Source organism: Aspergillus lucknowensis (genome assembly GCF_044049455.1).
Source record: "Aspergillus lucknowensis strain CBS 449.75 chromosome Unknown BJX67scaffold_2, whole genome shotgun sequence".
Classification (NCBI taxonomy): domain Eukaryota; kingdom Fungi; phylum Ascomycota; class Eurotiomycetes; order Eurotiales; family Aspergillaceae; genus Aspergillus; species Aspergillus lucknowensis.
This window is the reverse complement of record NW_027263546.1, coordinates 881732-907269: the sequence shown is the minus strand read 5'-3', so window position 1 is coordinate 907269 and position 25538 is coordinate 881732. Positions and strand designations below refer to the sequence as shown.

The 25538-nt window shown below is 52.9% G+C and overlaps 12 protein-coding genes across 12 annotated transcripts; 4 read left to right on the top strand and 8 right to left on the bottom strand.

The window, feature by feature from the left end:
* The first annotated feature begins 143 nt into the window (after positions 1 to 143).
* BJX67DRAFT_98998 (C2H2-type zinc finger protein) lies at positions 144 to 2718 on the top strand. The gene is made up of 7 exons (XM_071035704.1): positions 144 to 309; positions 376 to 1732; positions 1781 to 1921; positions 1969 to 2045; positions 2098 to 2125; positions 2181 to 2243; positions 2307 to 2718. The coding sequence occupies exons 1-7, from the start codon at positions 238 to 240 to the stop codon at positions 2441 to 2443; spliced, it is 1875 nt and encodes a 624-aa protein (XP_070891072.1). The 5' UTR covers positions 144 to 237; the 3' UTR covers positions 2444 to 2718.
* Positions 2565 to 3598, bottom strand: BJX67DRAFT_341484 (uncharacterized protein). The gene is made up of 2 exons (XM_071027897.1): positions 3182 to 3598; positions 2565 to 3093 (listed from the first exon to the last, which is right to left on the bottom strand). The coding sequence occupies exons 1-2, from the start codon at positions 3463 to 3465 to the stop codon at positions 2745 to 2747; spliced, it is 633 nt and encodes a 210-aa protein (XP_070891071.1). The 5' UTR covers positions 3466 to 3598; the 3' UTR covers positions 2565 to 2744.
* Positions 3599 to 4028: 430 nt separating this feature from the next.
* On the bottom strand, positions 4029 to 5723 carry BJX67DRAFT_341482 (phosphotransferase family protein). The gene has a single exon (XM_071027896.1). It carries the CDS (start codon positions 5362 to 5364, stop codon positions 4234 to 4236), a length of 1131 nt encoding a protein of 376 aa, XP_070891070.1. The 5' UTR covers positions 5365 to 5723; the 3' UTR covers positions 4029 to 4233.
* Positions 5699 to 6641, bottom strand: BJX67DRAFT_369503 (SDR family NAD(P)-dependent oxidoreductase; the record flags this gene model as incomplete). Its single annotated transcript, XM_071030769.1, has 2 exons — positions 5699 to 6534; positions 6590 to 6641. The coding sequence occupies 2 exons, from the start codon at positions 6639 to 6641 to the stop codon at positions 5699 to 5701; spliced, it is 888 nt and encodes a 295-aa protein (XP_070891069.1).
* A 236-nt stretch (positions 6642 to 6877) lies between these two features.
* Positions 6878 to 9078, bottom strand: BJX67DRAFT_341470 (adenosylhomocysteinase). The gene is made up of 5 exons (XM_071027895.1): positions 8671 to 9078; positions 8480 to 8612; positions 7695 to 8423; positions 7212 to 7647; positions 6878 to 7162 (listed from the first exon to the last, which is right to left on the bottom strand). Exons 1-5 carry the CDS (start codon positions 8707 to 8709, stop codon positions 7150 to 7152), a joined length of 1350 nt encoding a protein of 449 aa, XP_070891068.1. The 5' UTR covers positions 8710 to 9078; the 3' UTR covers positions 6878 to 7149.
* A 6-nt stretch (positions 9079 to 9084) lies between these two features.
* BJX67DRAFT_98886 (uncharacterized protein) lies at positions 9085 to 10044 on the top strand. Its single transcript, XM_071035703.1, has 2 exons — positions 9085 to 9897; positions 9979 to 10044. The coding sequence occupies exon 1, from the start codon at positions 9261 to 9263 to the stop codon at positions 9753 to 9755; it is 495 nt and encodes a 164-aa protein (XP_070891067.1). The 5' UTR covers positions 9085 to 9260; the 3' UTR covers positions 9756 to 9897; positions 9979 to 10044.
* Positions 10045 to 10067: 23 nt separating this feature from the next.
* Positions 10068 to 11204, bottom strand: BJX67DRAFT_376931 (uncharacterized protein; the record flags this gene model as incomplete). Its single annotated transcript, XM_071031986.1, has 4 exons — positions 10068 to 10106; positions 10153 to 10245; positions 10299 to 10513; positions 10577 to 11204. The coding sequence occupies 4 exons, from the start codon at positions 11202 to 11204 to the stop codon at positions 10068 to 10070; spliced, it is 975 nt and encodes a 324-aa protein (XP_070891066.1).
* Positions 11205 to 11557: 353 nt separating this feature from the next.
* On the bottom strand, positions 11558 to 12367 carry BJX67DRAFT_376930 (uncharacterized protein; the record flags this gene model as incomplete). The annotated part of the gene is made up of 2 exons (XM_071031985.1): positions 11558 to 11724; positions 11818 to 12367. The coding sequence occupies 2 exons, from the start codon at positions 12365 to 12367 to the stop codon at positions 11558 to 11560; spliced, it is 717 nt and encodes a 238-aa protein (XP_070891065.1).
* Positions 12368 to 12473: 106 nt separating this feature from the next.
* BJX67DRAFT_341463 (U4/U6-U5 snRNP complex subunit PRP31) lies at positions 12474 to 14558 on the bottom strand. Its single transcript, XM_071027894.1, has one exon. The coding sequence runs from the start codon at positions 14506 to 14508 to the stop codon at positions 12937 to 12939; it is 1572 nt and encodes a 523-aa protein (XP_070891064.1). The 5' UTR covers positions 14509 to 14558; the 3' UTR covers positions 12474 to 12936.
* Positions 14559 to 14685: 127 nt separating this feature from the next.
* On the top strand, positions 14686 to 17121 carry clf1 (putative cell cycle control protein (Cwf4)). The gene is made up of 2 exons (XM_071035701.1): positions 14686 to 16545; positions 16606 to 17121. Exons 1-2 carry the CDS (start codon positions 14764 to 14766, stop codon positions 16843 to 16845), a joined length of 2022 nt encoding a protein of 673 aa, XP_070891063.1. The 5' UTR covers positions 14686 to 14763; the 3' UTR covers positions 16846 to 17121.
* Positions 17122 to 18171: 1050 nt separating this feature from the next.
* BJX67DRAFT_98787 (uncharacterized protein) lies at positions 18172 to 20702 on the top strand. Its single transcript, XM_071035702.1, has one exon. The coding sequence runs from the start codon at positions 18445 to 18447 to the stop codon at positions 20515 to 20517; it is 2073 nt and encodes a 690-aa protein (XP_070891062.1). The 5' UTR covers positions 18172 to 18444; the 3' UTR covers positions 20518 to 20702.
* Positions 20703 to 22196: 1494 nt separating this feature from the next.
* Positions 22197 to 24722, bottom strand: BJX67DRAFT_98737 (uncharacterized protein). The gene is made up of 4 exons (XM_071035699.1): positions 24590 to 24722; positions 23886 to 24534; positions 22885 to 23821; positions 22197 to 22791 (listed from the first exon to the last, which is right to left on the bottom strand). The coding sequence occupies exons 2-4, from the start codon at positions 24217 to 24219 to the stop codon at positions 22314 to 22316; spliced, it is 1749 nt and encodes a 582-aa protein (XP_070891061.1). The 5' UTR covers positions 24220 to 24534; positions 24590 to 24722; the 3' UTR covers positions 22197 to 22313.
* Positions 24723 to 25538: the final 816 nt, after the last annotated feature.

Genomic DNA, 25538 nt, shown 5'->3' with positions numbered 1-25538 from the left:
TCGTATTCGATCTCACCCGCGTCCATCAGGGTGTCTTGGTGTAATCCTCCGGATGAGTTACGCGAGAGTTGCGATTCGCAGGCCAAGATCGCTGCTAACCCGCAAGGTCCCCGCCACACTGTCCGCAGGGTCCTCACTGGGATCACCGAGTGTGGTGACTGGCGAGACTGGCGAGGGAGTTGGGCACCCTCAAGGTCCCCAAAGGCTCCAAAGGCCCCTGTCGCTTTGTCTGCAGTCATGCCTCAGGCCAGTATCTCCCGGACGGGCTCCTGCTCTTGCCACTGCCCCCTCTCCCACTCTCAGCCATTGGTATGTGATTGTCTCATCTTTCTCGTGGTGTCAGGTTTGAGCTGGCTGACATTGGCCCCTCTGAAGAACCAGAAAGAGATAGATGCTTTCTTGCTTTTATCTCGCTCGTTCATAGAGCGTTCACCGGGGTCCACAGACGACTCGACGAACTTCTCGAGCAAGATGGCCACGCACTCTAGAAAGGACGACTTCTGCCTCGCATGCCACTGGGAATCTTTCCATCTGGGCGGGAAAAGCTCGGAGGATTCATCCGGGTCCCCTGCGCCCTCCTGGGACGACTGCCCTGATAAGGACCATCATGCCTCCGATGCCCACTGTAATGTCGGCACCACATGCTGCGACACTGACAACTGCTCCATTACCTGTCCATCAGTATGCGACGGATTTGTCGAGTGCCACGACTCCCCCGACTGCTCTGTCTCCAGGTGTGAGGAGCCAGACTGTTATGACCCTGCGCCCGTCTGCTTCGACGAGCACTGCTTCAATACAGAACACAACCCAGAAGCCGCAGAGCACCCGTTAGACTCTCTATTCGGGCTAGGGATACCCATGGCTTCCGACAAGAACGACTTTACGGTGGCTCTAGAGCAGTGTCAGGCAGATCATCAGTTGTCCAAGGCAGCTGAATATGCTGCAGCGGAACTAACCCCTTCATTATGCACTGGTCCTTTCTTCACCTCAGACTCAATAGCATTGACTCCCTGCCATCCTCACGGCTACCACCCCGACCCTCATGCTACCGAGCTCTCCCACTTCCAGCAGATGGAGCCGCAGCCGTTGCTTCCCCTGCAGAATGAAGTTGACTCCCCCGACGTCTTCCACATGCTGGGAATGTGCCCCGATTTCTCGAACCATTTTCACGTCCACGAAGCAGCAAATTGTCCCGAGACCCTAGACGGCAGCACCACTTCAGACTCCTTCGCCTGTCTACATCTTGATGAGGACAGCATAAGCAACCTCTTAAAAAACCATAACTACATGAACAGCAGCCTCCCCACTCGGGGTCCCTGCCGTTCTAACCACCGTTGTCGATCCCACCACGCACACGTTCATCCCTACTCACCATATTCTCGTCACTCCCGATCGAGCTTCAGTTCTCAAATGCTGCCCAGTCCAGGTGAAACACCTCCTCCATTAGACGGCGGCGCATCTTCGGTAATAACGAGTCCCGATTTCTCACCATCCGAGGGCGACCTGCATGTCTGCAAATGGGTTACGAGTTCTCGGGGGGTTAAAGCCAGCTGTGGCGCAACCTTCTCTAGCGCATGTGCCCTCCAGGAGCACCTTATATCGCGTCACATGGGACCGGTTAACGGCGCGAAGGGAACCGGATACTATTGCTGCTGGGAAGGCTGCAGTCGCCCAGGTGTGCCATTCTCGCAGAAATCCAAGCTCCAGGGGCATTTCCTCACGCACAGCAACTGTACGTCTTAACTAACTTCCTATTTATCGTCTTAAACTGACTTCATAGACAAAAATTTCCACTGCACAGTTTGCGGGAAATTCTTCGCCCGACAAGCAACCCTAGAGCGCCACGAGCGAAGCCACCGAGGCGAGAAGCCGTACAAATGCTCAGAATGTGGAAAATCGTTCACAGATAGTAGCGAACTGAGTATGTTCCTTCCTCCATCCGACACCTAACCTGTAATAACAAGACAGAAACCCACTCGCGAACTCACACTGGGGAGAAGCCATTCAAGTGCACGTTCCCGGGATGTAATTTCCAAACCGGCGATGTAAGCGCTCACTCCTTGTCGTCAATCACAGAATACTAATAACCTCTTATAGTCGTCAAACATGTCCAGCCACAGGCTCAGTAAGTCCCGTCACTTTTTCTCTCCTACATTTCTATTTATCTAATATGTTCCCAGCCCACGGCGAACGGAGGCACAAGTGCAACTTCCCCGGCTGTAACAAGAGTTTCACTCGGCCTGGTACGCTTCCTCTTACATGCCGGTCACCTAAAGAACTAGACTAACAAGGTTGGATTCTACCAGATCAACTAAAACGGCACACCCGCTCAACACACAAAACGGAACACCAGCCCTCAACACCCTCGCTGCTCGGGTCGCCACCAGATGATCACCTCGCATTTCCAGTTCAAGCTCAGCTACCTTTCGGCGCGGTTGTATAGGGAAAAGAAAAAGTACGGAAGAACGGCGTAACGACTGACCGAAACGATAGCAGGCGCGAAGGCGTTATTGCGGAGAGTTTATATGTACGGCCTTGATGGATCTATATCTATATTATCTATATGTACGTCACGGATGGACGGTTAATGATTGGATATGACTAGTGATACCACAGCGCTATGGATAACAGATGAAGGAGTATACGAAGATCATATATCCTCCATCGTAGCCCGATACCTGGAGGCCAACAATAGAATACACACACCCTACGCCCCATTTACCTGAAGACGGGCAAACGAGCAATCAATCATGAACCCTAGCCTCCAAATTCTCAACCGCACTCCTCACCTCCCTCACCCGCTGCCCAACCCTCCTCCTAACCTCCTCCCTCACATCCTCCGGAACATCCGCCGGATCAAACATCAACCCAATCAGCCTCTCATTATCTTCTTCTTCCGCGTTCCCGTCCCCACCACCCGCACCAGCCGAATCCTCCTCAACCTTCGGCGACTCAGAAGACGTATAGAGTTCAAACGCAACGAGCAGGGAGTTTAGCGCATCACGCGCAGACTCGCGGTCGCTGGCGGCGTAGATCGTCGCGCTGTCGGTGGATTCGGTTGCGATTTCGAGTTCGTCCGTGGCTGTTTCGTATCTACCCCTCCCCAAATCGATTAATCCCTGTTAGATAGACAAGAACTTACTGCTCCTGGATTGATGGAGGAGGGAGAGAATGTACGTACAGCTCCTGGAGCTCCTGGACGATGAGGTCAGCCTGGGATTTGCCGGATGACGTTGGGTTTGGATTTGGATTCGGCGATGCGGAGGCAGATGCGGATGCGGGCGTTGAGGAGAAGGGACGGACGGGATTGAGCTTTGAATACAGGCTGGGCGTAGAGTTTTGTTTGGACTGAAGAGATTGGATTGATCGGAGAGGTAAACCCTGGCAGCAGAGGCGTGGAGGCGGCGGCGGCGGAGGGCGACGGAGACTAAGGGTAAGTGTTGAGAGTCGCAATTGGCGGGGCATTTTCGATGGTTTGGATTTTCGAGAATAATGGATATTTACAGCTGGCAGAGGAGACAGAATAAATAAAAGTCAACAGAGGAAGGGGAGAGGATATTAAAGAGGATGGTCTGGGGATGGCATGATGCTCGGAATGCACGATGACGTTTATCATCGGATTTGCTCATGGCGTACTTTTCTGCGGAAGCTCGAGCCCTGGAGGGCTTTTCTTGCCAAATAAATTATGTGCTGCGAAGATGACAGATGATCTATTTGTTTAACTTTGTTTTCCTAGTATATTAATGCTCCCACCCTATTACAAAAATACAGACTGATAATAATAAAGATATCCTTATTAAGTTTGGCCTTTTCAACTTTGTGAGACATGTCGAGGATAAAGAGAACTATATATTGTTAGAAAGTCTATTACTTTTATGTCAAAGGTCGATATGAACGTTGGCCAGGGAAGGAATAGATTCTCAATTGTATATATTTCATAGGGCGATTAGTCCCTAATACCTACGGAATGCTCAAGTTATTAACACTACAATGATTACAGAAGAGGGTTGGTAGAAAACTTACATCAACCTTCATCATTAAATTCTCATGAGCTTCCCCAAGATGGCCGAGCAAAGAGTTGCGTCCCCGGTGATCCACGATATCTATGCCAAACTCCTCCATGTATCCGACAGCGCTAAGAAAGTCGTTCGGCTGGATAAGCAGCGTGAAAATCTCATCCACTGGTCTCAGCCGCAGTCAATATCATGAGAATATGATACTGAACCACAAACACTAAGACTGCATCATTTCCTCCAAAGTGCGATACGTATCTAGACCACCTTCCTTCGCTTGATCCAATATCTTTCGAATGAATGGCTCCATATCCTTCTCTTCCTCCTCACTCAACAATTTTCGAAGGTCCTCGACAGAGTCGCTGCGCCCGTAATACCTAGGGTGTATAAAACGCCTGTAGATATCGTCAAAAGAAAAGCTGTATGTCGCGGCAATGTGGAACCAAAAGGTGCCATCCTCAAGTGACCTCGCCATCTGGTCCGAGAGGAGTGGCGAACCAAGCTGGATGCATTCACGAGCCAATTCACTCTCACGGTCCCGCAGAATCTCGAGAAATAGTTTCTGTCGCGAGGTATAATGAACCAAGAAGTCATCAATATCGGGTTCCCATGTCTGAGGACGTGCTAGAAGCAGCCACCATGGCGAGCAGTGCGAGAATTCCAGAGGGCCAGCATAGCAGAACTCCCAATCTATAACACTTTGAACATTCATATCAGCGTCAACAATGACGTTCGAAGGGCGTAAATCGTCACACAACAGTGGAAATGGGCCATAGTCATGATTTTTAGAGAAATCTCTAGCGATCTTGAGAAATAGGCGGCGTACGACGTACTTCTTCCTGCAGTCGGCTTCGTCGGTGACGGCATCATTTCGCTGCATCTCGAGGTGATGAAAATGGTCGTCCGCCAGTGACTCAAAATATGATATCGCATTCGAAAAGCAATCTTGAGAAAGCCTTTCAGGTGGGAACTTTGAAAGTCCAACTATTTCATTCATGTTGAATGCCACGGCTCGCTTCTTGACAGAAAATCGCCCTGTCTCGTCTTGGACGAGGCCACCTATTGCCGGAAACCGACATCTATACAGCTCCAGCAGGATATCTGCCATGGAGCGATAGGCCCGCCGTAGGGTATCCGTCTTGATATCCAACTTTAAGGTGGATGGTTTCTGCGGGTCTTGTGACGCTCGAAGATGGTCAGACAAAGGCATCCCTTCGACAAATACCAGAATCATGTAGGGACCGACCACAGAGTCTCCCTTGCCAAACACTTGCGGGACCGGAATAGATGTATAAAGACGGATATACTCCATCACAGCAACCTCATCTTGCAGCTTCTCTTTCCGAAACATCGACCGGCCAAGAGCCACATCCGGTCCCTCTTCAAATTTCACTCAGTAGCAGCGATTGAAAGAGCCTTGCGAGTGGTGTTCGGCACTGACAGGAAGTCGACCACAATCCTGATATGCAAGCCTGGCCGCCAGTTGCTCCGTTTTGTGTTTGTTGAGATGTCTCATCCAGATGATAAACATTGTGTCACTTTGCCTACAAGCTTCCGTGTCAACATCCATAATGATATTTCCGTTGTTCCACAGTGGTTGTTATGGTTTGAGTTGTTGTCGGTGGCTGCAGGTGGGGCCACAGTAGAACGGAGTTTGGAAATACTGGAATTCTCATATACTCAACCTACACCCCAAACTTCATCCCCCCATTTGCACAAACCACACTCCCCGTACACCACCCCCCATCCGCCGTACACAACATCCCCACAACCCCGGCAACCTCCTCCGTAAACGCCGGCCTCCGCCCGCCCATCTTCTCCCTCACCAGCCCAACCTGCTCCTCACTCAACCCAATCGCCAAGCTCGGATCCTCATCCACCCCGCCAGCCAACTTGCTCAACGGCGTATTATCCTGGAACCCCTGGATCTCCTTCCAGAACCCCTCCCCAGTCTTGAAGTACATATCCCCCGTCACGGGACCGGGGTTGATAGCATTGACTGTCGCGCGGTCCGCGAGCTCTCGCGCCCACGTGCGCGTCATAGCCTCCAGCGCGGCCTTCGTCCCGCCGTAGACAGTCTGCCCGATGAATCCGAGACTCGAGGAGACGGAGGAGATGTTGACGATGCGTCCCGAGCGATTCGTCGGGAGGTGCGGGGCGACGGCTTGCGTGAGGAGGAGCGGGGCGAGCACATTGATCGTGTAGTGCCAGTTGAAGTAACTCGCGTCCATGGGGCCCTTGACGGGGTCGTTGAGGGTTCTGTCCGCCGAGACGCCGGCGTTGTTGACGAGGATGTCGATGGTCGTGCTGGGGAAATGTTCTGCGGCGGCAGCCATGATCTTCTTCACGGCGTCTTCGGGGGTAGAGAGGTCTGCTTGGACGGGGACGCAGCGGATGGAGTGGGTTTTTGAGAGGGTTGTACAGAGGTCTTCGGTTCTTGGGCGCGAGGATTCAGAGGTGAAGTTCAGCAGGAGGGAGCAGCCTTTGCTTGCGAGGTTTTTGGCGATGGCTTCGCCGATACCTTGTATTCAGGTTAGATAGCTTTCCATATGTAAAAGTCAGTGTTGGAAGCTTACCCCGCGAGCCGCCAGTGATGATGCCGAACTTTCCTTCCAGCGGTCGAGACATGGTTTCTGGGAGAGTGTGAAGGGTAGTACGTCCTAATTCGAGAGCTGGGCTCCTTGAGAGGGAGAAAACCGGGTAAATAAGTGTCGCTGGGTCACTTTGTGGTTCTGTCCCACCATCTTGACACCCCCCACCATCGGAAAATTTCCGTTTTGGGACACCCTGGGGATTGCCTCAGTTGTTTTCAGGAAATCAAAGCCGTGAGATTTTACTGTTCTGGTGCGTTCTGGATATTGATCTTCAGTGCAGGTGGCCATGCTTCATTATTGCTATGTATGTATATATGTCCATCTACTCAGAACAAGGCACTGTTGAATGCAAACATACTCCACTAGACCGGCCCATAGAACCCAAAACACTACCCAGAAACCCCGTGTATGCCACTTTTATGCCGTTGAAGGACAATGCTTTTGAGCTCCATGTTGATAAGAAGCCCATATGTTATTCGTAACATCGTGATCATGTTGAAAAAGTCTACGTCAGGGTATCGGAAATATTAAAAAGAAATAGCTTAGTAGCGGTAGCTGCAAAAAGTTAGTTACCCCTCGCTTCAAAAGAGCAGGTAATACGTACTGCTCAGCCTTGTAAGGACCCTTGGCGTCCAGGCCAAGGTACTCAGCTTGCACAGGGGTGAGAGTGGAGAGCTTGGCGTTGACGTGTGCAAGGTGGAGGTAGGCGACCTGCTCGTCGAGAATTTTGGGCAAGACATAGACGCCGATGGGCTTCTTGCCGGTGGAACCAAACTCGGGGTACTTCTGGCCGAACGCCTTGTCTTCAGCCCTGAACAGGGCAATCTGGGCGAGGACCTGGTTGGAGAAGGAGCAGGACATGACGAAGGAAGAGTGGCCGGTAGCACAACCGAGGTTGACCAGACGACCCTCAGCAAGGAGGATGATGTGACGGCCGCTGGGCATCAGGTAACGGTCAACCTGGGGCTTGATGCTCTGGACGGACTTGGAGTTGGCCTTGAGCCAGGCAACATCGATTTCAATATCGAAGTGACCGATGTCTGAAATGTTAGCGGGGAACTATATGATAGAGTGACAGCAAACTCACTGCAAACAATGGCATCGTTGCGCATGGCCTCGAAGTGGCGGCCAACTAGGATGTCACGGCAACCGGTGGTGGTGACGAAAATCTGGCCGAGAGGAGCAGCGTCCTCCATGGTGACGACCTCGTAGCCCTGGACGGCGGCCTGGAGAGCGTTGATGGGGTCAATCTCTGTGACGAGAACGCGGGCACCCATGGTGTGGAGCGCCTGGGCACAACCCTTGCCGACATCACCGAAACCAGCAACAACGGCGATCTTGCCAGCAATCATGACATCGGTAGCGCGCTTGATGCCATCGATGAGGGACTCGCGGCAACCGTACAGGTTATCGAACTTGGACTTGGTGACGGAATCATTGACGTTGATGGAGGGGACGAGGAGCTTGCCATCCTTGAGCATGCGGTAGAGGTGGTGGACACCAGTGGTGGTCTCCTCAGAGACACCGTAGCAGTCCTTGAGCATCTCGGGGTACTTGGTGTGGACAAGGGAGGTCAGATCACCACCGTCGTCGAGGATGAGGTTGAGCTTCTGGCCATCCTTGAAAGCTTGGAGCTGCTGCTCCAAGCACCAGTTGTACTCCTCCTCGGTCTCACCCTTCCAGGCGAAAACAGGGACACCAGAGGCGGCAATAGCAGCAGCGGCATGGTCCTGGGTGGAGAAGATGTTGCAGCTGGTCCAAGTGACCTCAGCACCGAGGGCAGTGAGAGTCTCAATGAGCACAGCAGTTTGGATGGCTGTGCAAGTCAATAAATCAAGCCAACCATCTTCAAGAATCCAATCGGCTACATACTCATGTGGAGACAACCCGCAATGCGGGCGCCCTTCAGAGGCTGGTCGGCACCATACTTGGCACGGATGGCCATTAGGCCGGGCATCTCAATCTCGGCGAGCTCAATCTCGCGGCGGCCAAAGGCGGCCAGAGACTGCTCCTGTCAGACATAGCCTCTCACCCATTGGGTAGAAAGTTTTCGGGGAACGTACGATGTCGGCGACCTTGAACTTTTGGGCGGGGGCAGCCATGGCTGGTATTTGGAGGAAGATGTGAAAAAGGCTGAAAGGTAGGGGTTAGCAATTGACATCCAAATTGGTCAAATCGATGAGGTAGGAGGAGAACTCACGGGAAAAGATGGAAGAGAGAAAGGGGATGCGAGAGAGAGAAGAGAAGGGAAGAAAAGGAGGAAGAGGGTGAGAAGAAAAGAAGAACTGAAAGAGGGGCTGCTCGGGGTCGGCGTGTTCCAGTTGTTACGGCGGGGCTTGCGAAAAATGGGGCGGTCGGCCCTACCCAGCGCATCAGCCTCTCGGCCAAACATTCCATGGTTTCATTCTCAATATATTATTGAGACTGATTACTTGCATCACTTTTGATGAACTACTCAAGGGGTTACAAAAAATTTGGGATTGTATGATCGAATGGTGTGTAAATTGAACGTAGTTGGTGGCCCGCTCGTCCCGTTGCTGCCGGAGGACCACCAAGAGGTTCCGGACAACCTTTGGAAGCCTCTGCTTGCCCGCTTGGGACATCTCCGACAATAACCAGAGCACCAGCGAGTGCTCGACCCTTGTAATGAATAATGAGTCGCAGCCCAAGATACTCCGGTTCAACCTACTCGGAGTATTTTGATGCTGCCAATCCAGCCCCACACCCGGTCGATGTGAGAAATGCAGCCTGTGTACTCAGGCCTCCACCCCTGGAGGTCCTGAAAGATCCACCTTGCGAGCCAAATTTTACTGAGAATGGAAAGAGTAGAGCGCCAGAGGATGCGAGGAGACAAGTTACGGAAAGTCGAAAAGAGGCCCCGGGGAAGTTCGGCCTGTTCCCTCGGAGCTTGCTCGGTGATGTGAGAACGGAAGCATCCACGAGGCAAGAAACTTCTCCGAGACCCCGAGTCGAGGCTGTTTCTCTTTTCCCCCAAGTTTCCTTGACGAGAGCACCTGTCTCAATTCATACCGACGCTTGCGCTGTGCCATCACTGCTGGGGGAGTATGGGCCTTGTTTGATCTCTCAAGAACGAGCACTTGTTCCTTCGGCGGGGCACCCCAGCAAACCCGGCAGCTGCTTCAAGTGATAGAGCGAGCCCCGGAGGCCTCGCAACGGCTGACTTGATAAGATTGCTGGGAATTGACTCACACACCCGCCAAGAATACTTGTCATTCGACTTATACGGCTAATGGCGCTCCACGGACTCCTGCGGCAAGATATATCTCCCTGTACGCGCGTCCCGCTTTCTTCCCTGCCTCAACGCCATTGAGCACACCGAATTGCTGACATGAATCTACCCCACGACCAAGTCTGAGCTGACCGCCGAAACCGAGTTCAATTAACTAGTATTTGCGGTGACTATATTCTGAGTGGAACTGACACATGAACGCGACCGACGTTAGACCCCGTCTCCAAAGCGGTAGGCGTTCGTCCATCGCTATTTACTGTTAAACTTGATTCCTCGAAAGCTATCGCGGACATACCTTATCATACGGCTTCGAGGAGTCGCAAAACCGAAGGTCTGTGGCCAGACGAATCACGCCGTCAGAATCGTTATTGATAGTCGAAGCATGGATCTGCGGCCCACCATTAGCAAATGTAGAGAGTCAAGCCGCGGTTGCAAGCATACCGTATGTGGCTTGTGCAAGACAACGTCGCCAGCTTCATAGGCAGAGACCAGCCAGCGCCGTCCATGCACCTTTGCGAATTGCGCAGGGTATTCAGACAGCAGCCCAGTGGCCATCATGTTCGAGTTGAACGCCGAGCGGGCCTCCTCTTCCGTCAACCCAGCCTGCTTGGCCTTGTTGGTGAACTCTTCTTCAATCTTGAGTCCGACGGCGTCCCCTGGATAAAGATCTTCTTAATATACCCCAGCCTAGCTTGGGTGGAAAGGGAAAGGGAGCACACCATCCTCAAGATAAATCAACCCACCCCCATTCACCTTGATATCGCCAATCGGCACCCAAGCCGTCACACTCGTTGGCTCTCCATGCCTCAAAAAGATCTGATCATAGTGCACGCCAATCGGCTTCGTACCGGGGACATTATTGCGCAACAGCGTCCTCTGAAAGGTCAAAGTGTCGCTACCCCACCCGCTAAACTTTGCAACGAAGTCATACAGCACGGGGTGGTGACACAGCTTCTCAACATACCACTCCTTATAATGCGCCTCTATCGCGCGGTCCACGAACTGCACTGCATTCTCGCCGCCGGGTCGCCCGTTCCCGCCGACTGCCCCGGCCCCTATACCGGGGTAATGCTCGGGATCCTTCTTCGGATTGAAGATGCCGTCGACGGGGTCGGAGCCCTCTTTGAGGACTTCGGTGGGGGTGAGGTAGGAGAAGTACTGGCGGCGGGCTTCGAGGACGTCTTCGCGAGGGAGGAGTTGCTTGAGGAAGAGGTAGCCGTCTGCATTGTAGCGGGCGCGGAGTTCTTCGAGAGGGAGGGTTGGGTCTGAGGGGCGAAGGAGGGCGGCGTTCTCGGAGGTTAGAGGTCCGTCTGTGACGGAGAGGGGTTCTGCTAGGGCACCGGGCATTCTTGTCGATGATAGCTATATCCTCAGGGTGTAGATTCAAGAGATACTATCTGTTGTAGTTACCGAACGAGCTCAGGACCATGACCGTTTATTTATATACTACTCAAGGCGAAGTATACCACCTCCAGCTACTCCACCCTCTCCAACCCCCTGGCCCTGTGTTTGCTCACCATTGGAAGCTGTATCGTAAAACGTCCATAGCGAGTGGAGGAATCTACCCACACGGTGCGTGGAAAGATTCCTAGAAGAGCCCGAAACGAGCGGGGAAAAATTCCCCTTTCTATACATCGAACCAAACATAGTAAACATCGAAGATCCCGCGATGTCGTCTGGCCCACCACTCGTTCGGGAACTCAATCCCGCCACGCCTTAAACTCCCAGTCCCCGACATCCTCCCCAATCACAAGCTCCAGCGTCGTGAATTCAATCTTCTCATACAATTCCCTCGCCGCCCCACGCGCCTGCGCATGCCAGGGTCCCGTCCCGCCTGCCCTCGCGTCTTCCCGACTCCTCCATACGCCTGCAAGTTAGTGGGCCCATTGGTCAGCACTCGCTCTAGCGAACTTAACTGAAGTCAAGCCCAGACAGACTCCAGGAGACTTAGGAGACATACAAGTAGCCAGATTCTCCCGGCGCTCATTCTTCACCCCAAACCAGTACTTTAGTAACCCGCCGCTCTGCACGGCCTCTGCATGCGACCGCTCGTCGAGCAAATGCAGTCGGTCCCCATTCGCATCGGCCCTGAGAATGGACCGGAACGCCACAACGTAGAAGCTCTGCCTTGTCCAGCGGTGCTCCTCTGCGCGTGCGAGCTCGTGGACTTTTGCGAAGACGGCGGGCCAGTTAAAGGATTCCAAGTAGGGCGCTGTGGCGTAGTCTGTGCGGATTGGGGCGAGGATTGTCAGGGCCAGCGCGAGGATCCGGTTTGCCGTGTTGAGTGTTGAGAGGTCGAGGAGGTGGTCTGGTGTTGTGTAGGGGGAGGAGACGAGGAGGTGCGATGTGGTGGTATTGGGGGGTTGGTTTAGGTGTGGTTGCAATTGGGCTTGGTTTTGCTCTCTGTCGTCTGTGGGTGAAGGTGACGCTTTGGACTCGTGTATTTCAACTCCAGGTTCTTTTCCCAGTGGCGCTGCGTGAGGCTCGACGGCGCCGACGCTGGATGCCATTCGAGAAGGAAGTGGAAGGAGATCTATGCTCTATCGCAGGAACAATTGCACGCTCAACGCCTCAAAGGAAACGAGTCTCGCAAGGAGAAATTATTCAATGGCAAAAAGGACTGGTGAAGAGACAAAAAGGTCTGGCTCAATTTATAACTACAACGGACTGGGTCAATTTGCTAATTTTCGTCTCTGATAACAGAATTGGACGAAGATCGCACCCGAAGCACGCAATGCGATGACGAGATCGCCCTTGCGGAGGGCATCACCGCTCGATGTCGCATCCTTCTGCTTCGATGTAGCATTCGTATAGCGTTGGATTCTCACCGAGATTTGCTGTGTGTGAAGATTGGCAGACTCGGCGGGTTTGACTGGGTCCGGAGTCCAGAGGGTTTGCCGATCTGCTCAATGGAGATTGGAGAAGCCACGCGATCAAGACGTCGCAGAAGGTATTTTGCTGGTGTAAAATTTCGAGTTTATCATACATTCTTTGTTGGTATCATGCTAGCCTAGAACCCTCGAGTCTTCAAACGCCGCGCAATGCTCACATGCCCAGATAAGGAGAACAGGCCATAGGACTACTTTGGGGGTGGCCCGGGGGGTCCCATTTTGCCTGCGCCAGTGTCGACCTTCTTCGTGGGTAATGCAGGTACCTTGAACCCTCCATTGGGCGCTTCCGACGAATGTTTGGTGGTGCTGTTCTGGCCACCCACTTGAGTAAATGTGCCAGACTTGAACCATCGGTCTTCTTCCGCCTTGCGCTTGCGGCTTAATTCCGCCTGCACTTTAGGGTCAACAAGTTCCAACCCCTGCACAGGAGTAAAGGCAATAGTACTAGCTGTACCAGCTGTACCGCCAAATGAGGTCCCGATGCCTGAAGATCGGAGGCCTTTAGCTTGTAGAACGCTCGCTGTCCCACTCGGACCCTGGTTGAATGTGCGTAGAGACGAGGCGGTGCCACTGACTGGAGTCGCTGCACCCCAGCCCTTGTTGGATTTGCTCAATCTTGCCCGAGTTCTTTGATCGATCTGGGTCGATCTGATACGCCCGTCATCCTGCTGGCCCATCATTCCCAAGCCGACAGTTCCTTCGCCTGTTCCATAACCAACCTCGGCCTCTTCTTTGCCAAAGGCAAGTCGGTTCTGTGCCTTGCGAAGTTCAGTCATGGCCACGGCTTCCTTAGCCTTTCGCGCTCTTCTACCGCCTCGTTTCCTGGAAGGCTTATCATCCGGAGCGGGAAGAGCCTTAGTTCCCGAATTCGGAGCCGGTTCCGTCAGCTTGTCCAACCGCGTGTAGCATTGCTGCTTCAGTTCCTCGCCCAGGGATCCGTCAGGACTATAGTTTGAGACATCGGCCCGAGTGGCCAGCACCATCTTGGCGGAGACGATCCGAATCGCCTGCCGCTTCAGGTCATTAGGGATGTCCTGAATGAGTTCAGAGTTGTAGAGAAATCCCTGAGATCTGATGCCGATATTTGTCGCGAAGCCTAGCCCCTCCTTCCTTTTCGAACCCTGAGCGGCCAAATTGCACGCTGGAATCTTAGCCAGTTCCCGTAATCCTCCTGCTTGATTTAGGAACTGAGCGGCGGTTTCCGGTCCGATCAAAGCTGCCAGATTAGGAGCAATCTGGCTCATTCGCGATTGAATGCTTTGTGTAAGCGCAGTTCGCTCCCTGTCTAGCTTTAGAATCTTCTCGCAACTGACGAGCACCTTCTTCAGCTCTTCCTCGGTCATCTCCCGTCCTCGAGTCGTTGTGCCTTCCACCGCGACAACCATCAGCGTAGGACCATCAAGGACTGATCTCAGTGGCACTCTAGCCATGTTGTCTGCAGAGTTTGACAGAGCTTTGATGTCATTCAGCGGGCCATTTTTGAGGATAGCGACCGTCTTCGCATAGTCGATAGAATTCGTCACTAGGGTCTCGAGTTCGGGGAATCTGGTTGAATAAAGATCTCGTAGGGTTTTGTGTTCGCTCGTTAATTCGTCTGCGGTCGATATGGCGGTTTCGAACTCGTTCGTGACTTCTGCATTGGTATCATCCGGTTCATGTTGCTGCTGTTCATCCTGGTGCTCCTCGATGCCCTCGGCACCCCCAGCCTCGAAATCCTCATCATCCTCAAAATCTCTCAAAAGTTCCTCGGCGGTAGACATAGTGTGATTCACTCGCTGCGAGGTAGCAGTCACCACAAGCTTGATCAGACGACGGTGATTGAAAAAGGAAGAGGCGCATCATCGATTATGCCAAAGCCAAATAATTTGCTGAGTCATCCGAGCTACCCAGGTTCCGGGCGGTGGGCCGGATCTCAGTGCAGCTTTTTTGGGACTCTCGGTTGAACGAACTTTCGAATCGTCCTCACCTTCCCATCCTCCCTTCGCATCGGTTTTCGGCCTTGATACCCTCTCAACATGGAGGCATCACGCGGCCCTCCCAGGGTGAAGAACAAGGCTCCCGCCCCCATCCAGATCTCAGCGGAGCAGCTGCTTCGCGAGGCTGTTGACCGGCAGGAGCCTGCGCTTGCGGCGCCGACGCAGCGATTCGCGGACTTGGAAGAGCTGCATGAATACCAGGGTCGCAAGCGAAAGGAGTTTGAGGACTATGTACGACGTAACAGGATTAACATGAACAACTGGATGCGGTACGCCGCTTGGGAGTTGGAACAGAAGGAATTTCGGCGGGCACGATCGATTTTTGAGCGGGCTCTCGATGTTAGTTCGACATCTGTACCGCTGTGGATTCGATATATCGAGTCGGAAATGCGGAACCGGAATATCAACCATGCAAGGAACTTACTCGACCGCGCCGTCACGATTTTACCACGCGTGGATAAGCTCTGGTACAAATATGTTTATATGGAGGAGACTTTGGGGAATATTCCCGGGACGCGACAAGTGTTCGAGCGTTGGATGTCGTGGGAACCGGAAGAGGGTGCCTGGAGTGCCTACATCAAGCTGGAAAAGAGGTACAATGAGTTTGAGCGGGCGAGAGCGATCTTTCAGCGATTCACGATCGTGCATCCTGAGCCGAGAAATTGGATCAAATGGGCTCGTTTTGAAGAGGAATACGGGACCAGCGATCTGGTAAGGGAGGTCTATGGGGTGGCGGTCGAAACTCTGGGCGAGGACTTCATGGACGAGAAGCTTTTCATCGCCTACGCCAAGTTCGAAGCAAAACTCAAGGAATATGAGCGTGCTCGAGCGATCTTCAAGTATGCTCTCGACCGGCTACCGCGCTCCAAATCCGCTACCCTCCACAAGGCTTATACCACTTTTGAGAAGCAATATGGTGACCGCGAGGGCGTAGAAGATGTTATTCTCGCAAAGCGCCGAGTTCAGTACGAGGAGCAGTTGAAGGAGAACTCACGCAATTATGATGTTTGGTTCGACTTTGCCCGTTTGGAAGAAACATCTGGCGACCCGGAGAGAGTTCGGGATGTCTACGAACGAGGAATTGCACAAATCCCCCCTTCGCACGAGAAACGACATTGGAGACGTTATATTTATCTGTGGATATTCTATGCTCTATGGGAAGAGATGGAGGCCAAAGACGTCGACCGCGCCCGTCAGGTCTACGCGGAGTGTCTAAAGCTTATCCCCCACAAAAAGTTCACATTCGCCAAGATCTGGTTGATGAAAGCGCAGTTTGAGGTGCGGCAGCTAAATCTTCAAGCGGCCCGCAAGACGCTCGGCCAGGCGATCGGCATGTGCCCGAAGGATAAGCTCTTCCGCGGCTACATCGACCTGGAACGCCAGTTATTCGAGTTTGTACGGTGCCGGACTCTGTATGAGAAGCAGATTGAGTGGAATCCGTCCAACAGCCAATCATGGATTCAATACGCGGAACTGGAACGGGGTCTGGATGACACTGAGCGCGTGCGGGCCATCTATGAACTTGGCGTTGAGCAGCCGACTCTGGACATGCCGGAACTTGTCTGGAAATCGTATATCGACTTTGAGGATGATGAAGGTGAATATGAGCGCGAACGGCAGTTATACGAGCGCCTCCTACAGAAGACAGACCATGTCAAGGTGTGGATTAACTACGCACGGTTTGAAATCAATGTGCCAGATGAAGAGGAGGAAGAGGAAGAGGAGGAAGAGCGGCCCATCAGTGACGACGCCAAACGACGAGCTCGGGCTGTATTTGAGCGCGCGCACAAGCTATTCAAGGATAAGGAGTTGAAGGAAGAGGTATGCCGTTCCTTTTTACTATCTGCGAGAGAGGAAGCATCGATGCTAATATACCTACAGCGAGTGGAGCTGCTCAACGCATGGAGGTCGTTTGAACATACGCATGGATCGCCGGAAGATATCGACAAGATCGAGGCACAGATGCCACGGCGTGTCAAGAAGCGGCGCAAGCTCGACGACGACCGGTACGAAGAGTACATGGATTATGTATTCCCAGCAGACGACAAATCGGCGGCGAACCTTTCAAAGCTGCTGCGGATGGCACACCAATGGAAGCAGGGGTCGACAGAGGGTTCATAAGCTGTTTGCTGGAGGGGTAGTAACAACATTTACAAAGTTTACCATGTCAATCGGCACTTATTTAATCATTGATAGAATTTGCTCCTCTGAATAATGGCGAGTTCAGGCACAAGCCGCACCAAAGCATGTCGGAGGAGAAGAAAGGCGCCACCATCACAACCTCAGGTGTCTGCAGAATTTAATTTTCAGCCAATGACACTGCAAGAAAGCTGCACTTGTGAGCTGGACGGCAGCCTGACGATCAGCCATTGGAATCTGGCGCTGTGAGTGGTGCATACTGGCGATCCCTCTGCCACTCGGCCATCTGCCAGTGATGCAGGAACAGCAGAGAAGTAATTTTTGGATTCAGTCAGGTTAGCAGCTGACTCTTGTCTGCAAAAAACTCTGTTGTCTCAGAAATTGGCATCTTCTTGCTCCGACGTCACATCGACTAATCAGGAGACATAATCGAGCGTAGAACTTTTTGAAGGCTCAACCATGGTTCGGGCGTCGTAGCGGGGTGGGCTCATGGTACCCCTGAACGGGTCCCTTGCAGAGCCTGTAAGGATCGCCTAAACAAACCGGTTTGATATCATCTGTGCTCTGTTCCTGACGTCGTTCTCGTTCTTTCGTCTGTTTGGCTGGACCTGAGCGTGTTGGATTTGCGGGTGCAACAGCTGAGCTTGTCTTGTCACATTGCCTCTCATCACCCTCGAGTTCTTCTCCCTCATCGTTCTTGACCCTCAACCTCCCCTCACCTCGTGTTCGTGTTTTGTCTTGTATCAGTTGTGTTCTTCTCTCCCCCTCAGATCATCCCTCGTCGACTGCGAACGTGCTGCTCGCTCTTCTGCTGGTTCAACTCACAATCCTCTCCCAAAACTCATCTTCGCTCTCTCAAATTTATCCTTCGACTCAATTGACGACTTCCCAAGAGACTGGTTCCGTGAAAGGTGAGAGAATCTTCGTGTCGCCGTTGGTCCAAGCCCAGCCCGTCGTTTCAGTTGCCAGCCTGCTGCGCCCATTCACTTTCAACCCCCAAATTAATTCATGCTCTCGCTCTCTTTCGCTCCCCTGGCTTGGAGCCTGCCGTCGCTTTTCTCTTTCTCACCGCGCAGTTCAATGCAATCAATCGATTTTCTCTCCTTTCTCTCCTTCTGATTCTCGTGTTTTCCCTTGGTCTTTGTTGTCTTGTGTCTCTCATTTCTTCTCCCTTTCCCGTTTGACACCGTGCATTGATCGCCCTCTGTGCTCTTCCAGCCCCTGAAAATTCGCCGATTGACAGCCACCACCAGACATTCCTTTCTTTCCTTCCTTCGATCCCGTTCGGGCGACCGACTGGTCGATCTCTCTCGACCTTCATTCCAGGAACACTCGGGTCCTGCGACCGTTGTTCTGTAAACCCATCCACGTAACTCGTCGGTCGAGTGCAATATCGTCCTCGACGACGGTTTCTTTCCCTTTCGAGACAATGAGATAGTGCTCTGGCAGTCGTCTCTGGTTATCTTCCCCCCTAGACCCCTCCCCGCGTCATTCTCTTCGGGTGGCTGGTTCTTCCACCAGATCCCATCTTCGACTGGTATACTCGAAGACTCGACCTGAATTTACCTCTCCTTTAGCGACATGATTGTGCCCAAACCCCCAGTGGCGCTGGAGGGCCACTGCTCAGTGATTCACGACAACACGCTGTACACCTACTCTGAAGAAGGATTCGCCTCCATCCCTCTCGAACGCAATGGCACTTGGTCCAAGTTGACCCCGGGTGTGCCAGTCTCGGGTGCGGCATGTGTCACGGGTGGTATTGATGGTAACGAAAGTCAACAGGCCCTTTATGTAGTTGGAGGGACGTCTTCGAGGTCGAAAAACCCAGGATTACAACGCTACTCTTTCAAGGATAAGACGTGGAAGACTATCCCGCTCACCGGCCCAAACCTCTCCAACCGCACCTCTCACAGCGCTGTTTACCTGAAATCTATTTCTTCGATCTTTGTCTATGGTGGCCACCCCGAAGATGGAGCTATTGTGACTTCTGACACCTTCATTGCACGCACCTACTCGCCCTACGATCTCGATTCACAGTCTGGTGCCGATGCATCGCCTGCGGCCGCGCCGGTGCTTCTACCCTGGAGCGATGAAGAGGCAGCATTGTTTGGTGGTTTGACTACTCCCGAGGGCGTGCATTTCTGGGATGCAAGCAAAGGTTGGCACGACTCAGGGTTCACCATGGGCAAAGAGTTGCCGAGCGACGCCAAATATGCCCTCCTCAATCGGACGGACGGGAGTATGGTGCTGCAGACTTTCGATATGAGTGTTTCACCCAATACGGTCACAAGCACTATTATGATGCCTCCCCAATCCTCCAAAGAGAGCAAAAGAGACGGCTATCCAGAATATGATGGTTCTTTGGCATCCAAAAGCACACGACAAGATTACTCAATAGCGCAGGGTGACAACGGGCTGGTTGTTGTTTCCAGCGGCAGCGGCACCGATTCTCTGGCCATCTTCAACCAAACCTCGAACAGTTGGACCAACACGACGAAGTTGTTTTATGGTGACAAACCTATGCAGGACATTCTTGGGACGACAACATTAACTGCTGATAATACTACCACTTCGACTACACCAGAGCCTACGGCTTCTGAAACTAACTCCACATCGCCCACGGCGTCCACATCGTCAAATGATGACTCCGACAACAATAACATCGGCACAATCGTTGGTGCAACTGTGGGAGGTGTACTGGGCGTTGCTGCCATTCTGGTTCTCATCTTATTCCTCCTCAAACGCAAGAAAGAGAAAATGAGGAGGGCTGGGCGACTGGACAAGGACCGGCTGAGCTTCCAGGACCAGGGCGTAGAACCCCTCACCCGCTCAGCTTACCCAATGGCCCAGGGGCCCGCCCCGGCCGCAGCGTCCTCCATGGATTCATTAGCCATCTTTTCTGGGAATGCGGGCGACGAAAAGTCCCCGAGGTCTGCCGGTTCCATCCCACATTATATGCAGAAATCTCACCTAGCCCGGCCAAGTCCTCTTAACAACATCCAGTCCAGTGATGCGGGCAACTATTCTAGGGATGATAAAACTTTTGCGGCTCGAGATTTATCGGTGCGCCCTGGCGATCAAACCACTGATGAAGGCTGGGGCAAATACTTCCAGGATACCACCACCCCGAACTTTGTCGGTATGCAGCCGCAATACGAGTCTACTCGTGGCTCCAAGGCAACATTATGGCCTGGCGCTTCCAATGGCCTCACGCCTCTCAACACTAGCTTCCTGGAACAACCGAAGCCGCTCGGTCGAGTTCACAGCGGCAGCCCCACCACGGAATTCGCGACATCCGCCCGAGACGGCAGACAAATCGCGATTGTCGAGGGTCAGTCGGCCCAGATATCAAGTGCCGACTCCGTGAGCCTTCACTCAGAAGATGACGACCCCAACCGGGGGTACGGGGCACAAACACAGAGCTGGCTCGGCCGCCCACCCAGTAGCACTTACAGCCGAAGTTACTACAACCCCAATCAAAGCACCCGAGAACTACCCTCTACAGCCACACCAACGACCACCGATTACAGAAAGCACGACTCGGCGCGCACGAACACGCGAGGGTCCAGTATCTTGATCCCAGATGGCCAACCACTCCCACGAAGCAACGTCAACTCGGATATGAGCTGGCTGAACCTTCATGCTGATCGATAGTCCACAGCCCTCCTTTCCGATGATGCTGCCCGTTCATCCCTCCTTTTATTAGAATACGACCTCTTGGAATCGTCATACATTTGTTGGACAGAGTGATCCCGTTATCTCCCGATTAATCGTGGGGCATCACTCCCTTGCTATCTTGATCCCCCAAATATTGAGAACACCTGCATACGACCCGTCCTCCAGCATAACAACACCAGTTGACACACCGGAAATCGGCAAAAGTTCGAGTGTTGACGTGCCCTTGCCGTCTTCACATTGCATTCCCTCTAGCGCATTTACCGTGTCTCACCATCACTGTATAATTCCACCGAGCGCTTCTCGAATTCATCCTCTGTCTTGTCTTGCCTAGCGCCTTGTTCGAGTCATGGCGCCGTTGCCACCAACAAGCATCCATTTTCCTTTTCCATCGCTCTCCTTAATACAGCTTGGCCTGTTTGATATCCATCTTTCTTTCTTTTCCTGGGCTTTCCTTTTCTGTACTTGCTTGCATACCTGGTTCTTCGATTGCTGTCAAGTACATTGTACATAGATTTGTGGCCTGGTCCGCGGTGTCGTGTTTCTGGGTTGGATTGACTTGATCTTGATCTTGACCTGGCTGTTGGTTTGTACACTTGCTTAACTCGTCGCTAGCTAGCTAGCGTACCGTCCCATACTTGATCGCATGGCTGGAATGGATTGTTGGAGTCGCCGCGTTCTCACCGTATAAATCTCTAAACCCTAGACCCAAGTAGTTCATTCGCAACCGCGTGCTGTTATCCTTCCTCGTCAAGAGATCCACAACGCAACGCCCCGCCCCTATGTTAGGTATGCGCCTCCCTTCGACTTCCACCCGCTGCTCGCCCTCAACGGGCATAATCCATCCTCAAGGTTAGGTACCGTACCATCCTTATCCCTCCCTCCCCTACGGATCGAGCCCCCCCGGCCCCTTCCAAGCAAAACCCGCACACCACCTTCATCCCCCCGCTTACTCATACGCAGCAAAGCACCATACAACGCCCTCTCGGCGGGTATCCATCTCTATACAACATTCGCATTCGCACCCGCCCCCAGCCTCCAGAACCACCTCCACGTGTTGTGGATGCGGGCAGTGTGTTCGAGGAAGAGGGTGACGAGATGACGAGGTGACGAGGCAACGGGGGGAAGGGGTCGGCGTGGCGTGGGCAATTCTAGAAGCAGGGGCGGAAGAGAGCCTGGGTGGGGTTTGGGAAGATGCGCGCACGCCCTCGTTGAGGAGGTCTTTTGGACGAGGGTAAAGGAGCGGAGTCCCGTGCTCTGCTCTGTTTGCTGCGTGGAGGAGGGAGTTGTTTTCGTTGGTTATGTTGTAGTGATGCGACAATGGGGTAGACGGTGTAGGTAGGGAGGGGGTTCATGGTTCCGCGCTTGCGTTGGGTGGTTTTTTGGAGACTGATTTGACTTTGCCTGGGAGGTAGAGGGGATACTGATATCTCACTTAACTTACCAGAACTTACTTATATCGGGGAAATACAAGGTGGAATATCAAATTCCTGTAGAAGGCTACGGCTCGTGTACATGGTAGGGCAAAGGCAAAGTCGTTAAATCCCCGAAATTATCATTGGTCATCAAAGGAACATGGTGCGATATAGGGTACGAAATATATCAGGACAAGTGTCATGTCGTCATAGTATAACTCATGGGCGGTAGCAAATCCATAAAGCTGGCCATATGCACATAGTCAAATGCATGCGTCGTATCTCATCATTCATGCCTTGCAGGAACATCCGCTGTTCCGCAAGATATCATGCGGGTAGCGGGGCGAAACAAGAAATAAATTAGACCATCACACCAGACGATCCTGCTGTCGATCTCGGTCTGACATCGGACCAGTTCTCTTCGATCTCGTCGGGGTAAACGGTGCGGGAACGGCCATAATCCAGGCTTTGCGTGCCGTGCGGGTGCGGGCGGGGCTTGGGGTGTCCGTAGGTCAAGTACTTGGAGCGTTCTTTACATTGCTTGTGGCATTTGGCTCGTTCGCGGCGTTTCTCATCGAAGTTCTTCCATCCATTAACGGCCGACTGGTTGCCCAGTGCGGCGATACCGACGTTTGCAAGATCGGAAAGCTGGTTCTTCCGATTATGGCGGGCTTCATCCGGAATGATCTCACCATCCTTGAGTTGTTCCGCGCGTCCCCTGTGCTTTTCCATGTGCTCATTCAGCGAGTGGGCGGCGTGGGTCGTTGTGGCTGCTGCTAAACCGGTCGCCCACAATGTCTCCCGGTTGAGTTTCTTGTGCCTCTTGCGCTCATCGATACTGTCATACGCGTCAGAACCATGCTGTTTTCAATCACGTTGCTGGTCGCTGGTAGATCGAGAGCCAGGGCGCTGGGAGAAGGATTTCACGTACGTGTGACCATAACCCCCATTGACTCTGGCTCCCGCTGCAGGGGTATAATAGGGTCGACTCACATCTCTGGAATGCCTAGCCCGCGGTGGACTTTGATGTCGGCGGTAGTAATCATCATCACTGTACCGACTATCATCGGAGTAGTCATCATCGTAGGGCGACGACCGATGCTCGCGGTGGCGGCGTCGTCGTCGATCATCCTTCTCGTCTCTCTCACCCTTCTCGCCAAGACCCAAGGCTGCCATGCCCTCATTGATGTATTCGGACACACTCTTGCTACGTTTCTTGGAGCGGCGAGGGCGCGAGTCGTAGTCATCTTCATAGCTACCACGGGAGGTGGACCGTCGGCGATCCTGATACTGGTCATAGGCTTTCTTGCCAGCCGTGGCAAGAAGACCCAGGAGGGCCGCGTCTTTGGTTGTGCTTCGGCCCTGGGAGCGTGATCGCCTATGTGATCTTGAATGGGACCGCGATCCGTTGATGACCCGGTTGGTGGCAAGTCCAGCAAGTGTCGACTCAAGAATATGGCGCTTGCTGTGCTTGTCAGGGTTTCGGTCGACTATGCCATCGGTCCCTCCAGCAGCGAGTGCGGCCGTGAGAACGCGTTTGCCTTTGGGCCCGGACCAGTCGCCGGGTTCCTTGCGGGCACGGAAGGCTTCTACCGCTCCCGCAGCTAAAGCCGCCTTGACAGCCTGAGCGATTTGCTGTTCACTCTTACCACGGTGGTGGCGACTGCCGCGAGGAGGAGAAGGCGAATACGAGTAAGACCTACGGACTCGGTCACGAGAGCGGCCCCGTCCGCTATCATGGTGTTTGGAACCCCCTGCACTAGCGGCTCCGAGACCTAGAGCGCCAAGGGCACGCTCTGACATGGATCTCCGACGGCGGGGAGGCGAACGGCTGGTTGATGGAGAATAGCCGTACTTCTCACGCCCGCCTGATCCAATGTTAGCGTCATGAGTTCTACCGTGACTTGGCTCAAACAGGAGGGATATACGCACGTCGTTCATCATAATGCTTCGAAGGTCGGGATCGAGGCTCATATTCGTACGGGTCGTCGTAGTGTCCACTCGCAGAGTGTGCTCGATGTTTCTTCTTGCGTGAGCGCCTCGATTGGCGATGGTCGTCATAACCGTACTTGTATGAGTCCCTTGCGGGATGATTACGGTAGTATGCATCTCTGGTACCGCCGGATGGGTTGGGCTGTGCCACTACATCCGTTGGTTGATGGCTCCCGCTGTATGTATTTGGTCCATAATAATGGGGGCTTTCGGGGTAGGCGGCGGGGGGATAGCGGTCTTGGTGATAGTGCGGCGGACTATCGTAGTAAGCCATGTTTGGGAGAATGAGGTGAGAGATAATGAATCAGATGGTGGCTGATGGAACCATAGGCCCAGGTTGTCCGAAAGAGATGAAAGGGCATTCAATGCGAGGATGAAAGAAGACGGAGAGAAGAGACCACGAGGCACTCCCTTTTTGGTCTTAAGTGTGGCAATTGGCGGGGCATCAGCCGCACTGGCAGTCACTGACTCTGACGTCACGTCGTTCTTTGCCTCGAAATTGTGGCAGGTCCAGGCTGTGTTCAAGCCACAGATCACCAGATTCTCCATCTGTGGCTGTCGGGCGTCTCCGTAAAGAATTGCAGAATACCTGACAAATCAGCTCCTTCACCAGTCCCAAAAATGCGGTGAATGCTCTGTCTGACTGGAAAGAATACCCCGCGCTATTTTCATGATGAATCGCGTTGCTTTGGAGCGAAAGCACGGTGGGTTCCAACCACATTCTCATTTGCTTGAAGGAGCGCTGGTGATGTCATCGAAAACGGTCGACGAAGCAGCCTTATTCTTTGAGACAAGGCCCTCTGAAAATGTCATATTCTCCCTTGGAGTGACGTCTCAAGCATAATTGACTGGGTGAAGTTAGAGAAGGGCATCAAAACTCAACTCACCAGATGAAGCGCAGCGTTGGCCCCGGGGGTTCCTGACCCAACCCCGGCCGAACCCTGGTCCACCGGCAGAGGCTCGACCGGACTTCGTCAGCCTCGCTCTTCCGATCCATGGTTCTGCGAAAAGTATCCCAGGGCTGGATAATAATTTTCTAGGGACAAATACGCAGAATTTAGACGATCCAAACCCGTCTGGGTATCTCTCATTGGGACTCAGTGAGTCCAATCTGGTGTCGCTCTGTATATTGTACATGACAATTCAGCCCAGTAACCTCTATCCATTCCTTCATGACATAGACATAGAGAAATAAGAAAACGCTGATAACAAATACATCCATGATCCTAACCAAAATTGAATGAAAAGAAGACAAAGTATGAACCGGATGATGCGATGACGCAAGAAGAAAAAAGGTGAATCGAAGCGACGTAAATGAACAATACATGCCTCTTCATGATACATAGGCGGAACTGTTGGCAAGGTACATCCGGATTGCTTCTGCTCATCTGGAAGCATGAGTCTATCTCAATTCTATCCTTCACTTCGGACGGCAGAGTTGAAAAAGTAAGCAAGGAAAGGGAGGAAAAGATAACACCTGTGACAGATTGTGAGTGCCGCCCAGCAGCCACCTCTTCCAAGTTCACGGTCATCTCTCGTTCGAATCTTGATTCGAAGAATTTGGCTCGAAGACGAGCACTAAATTGTGCATCG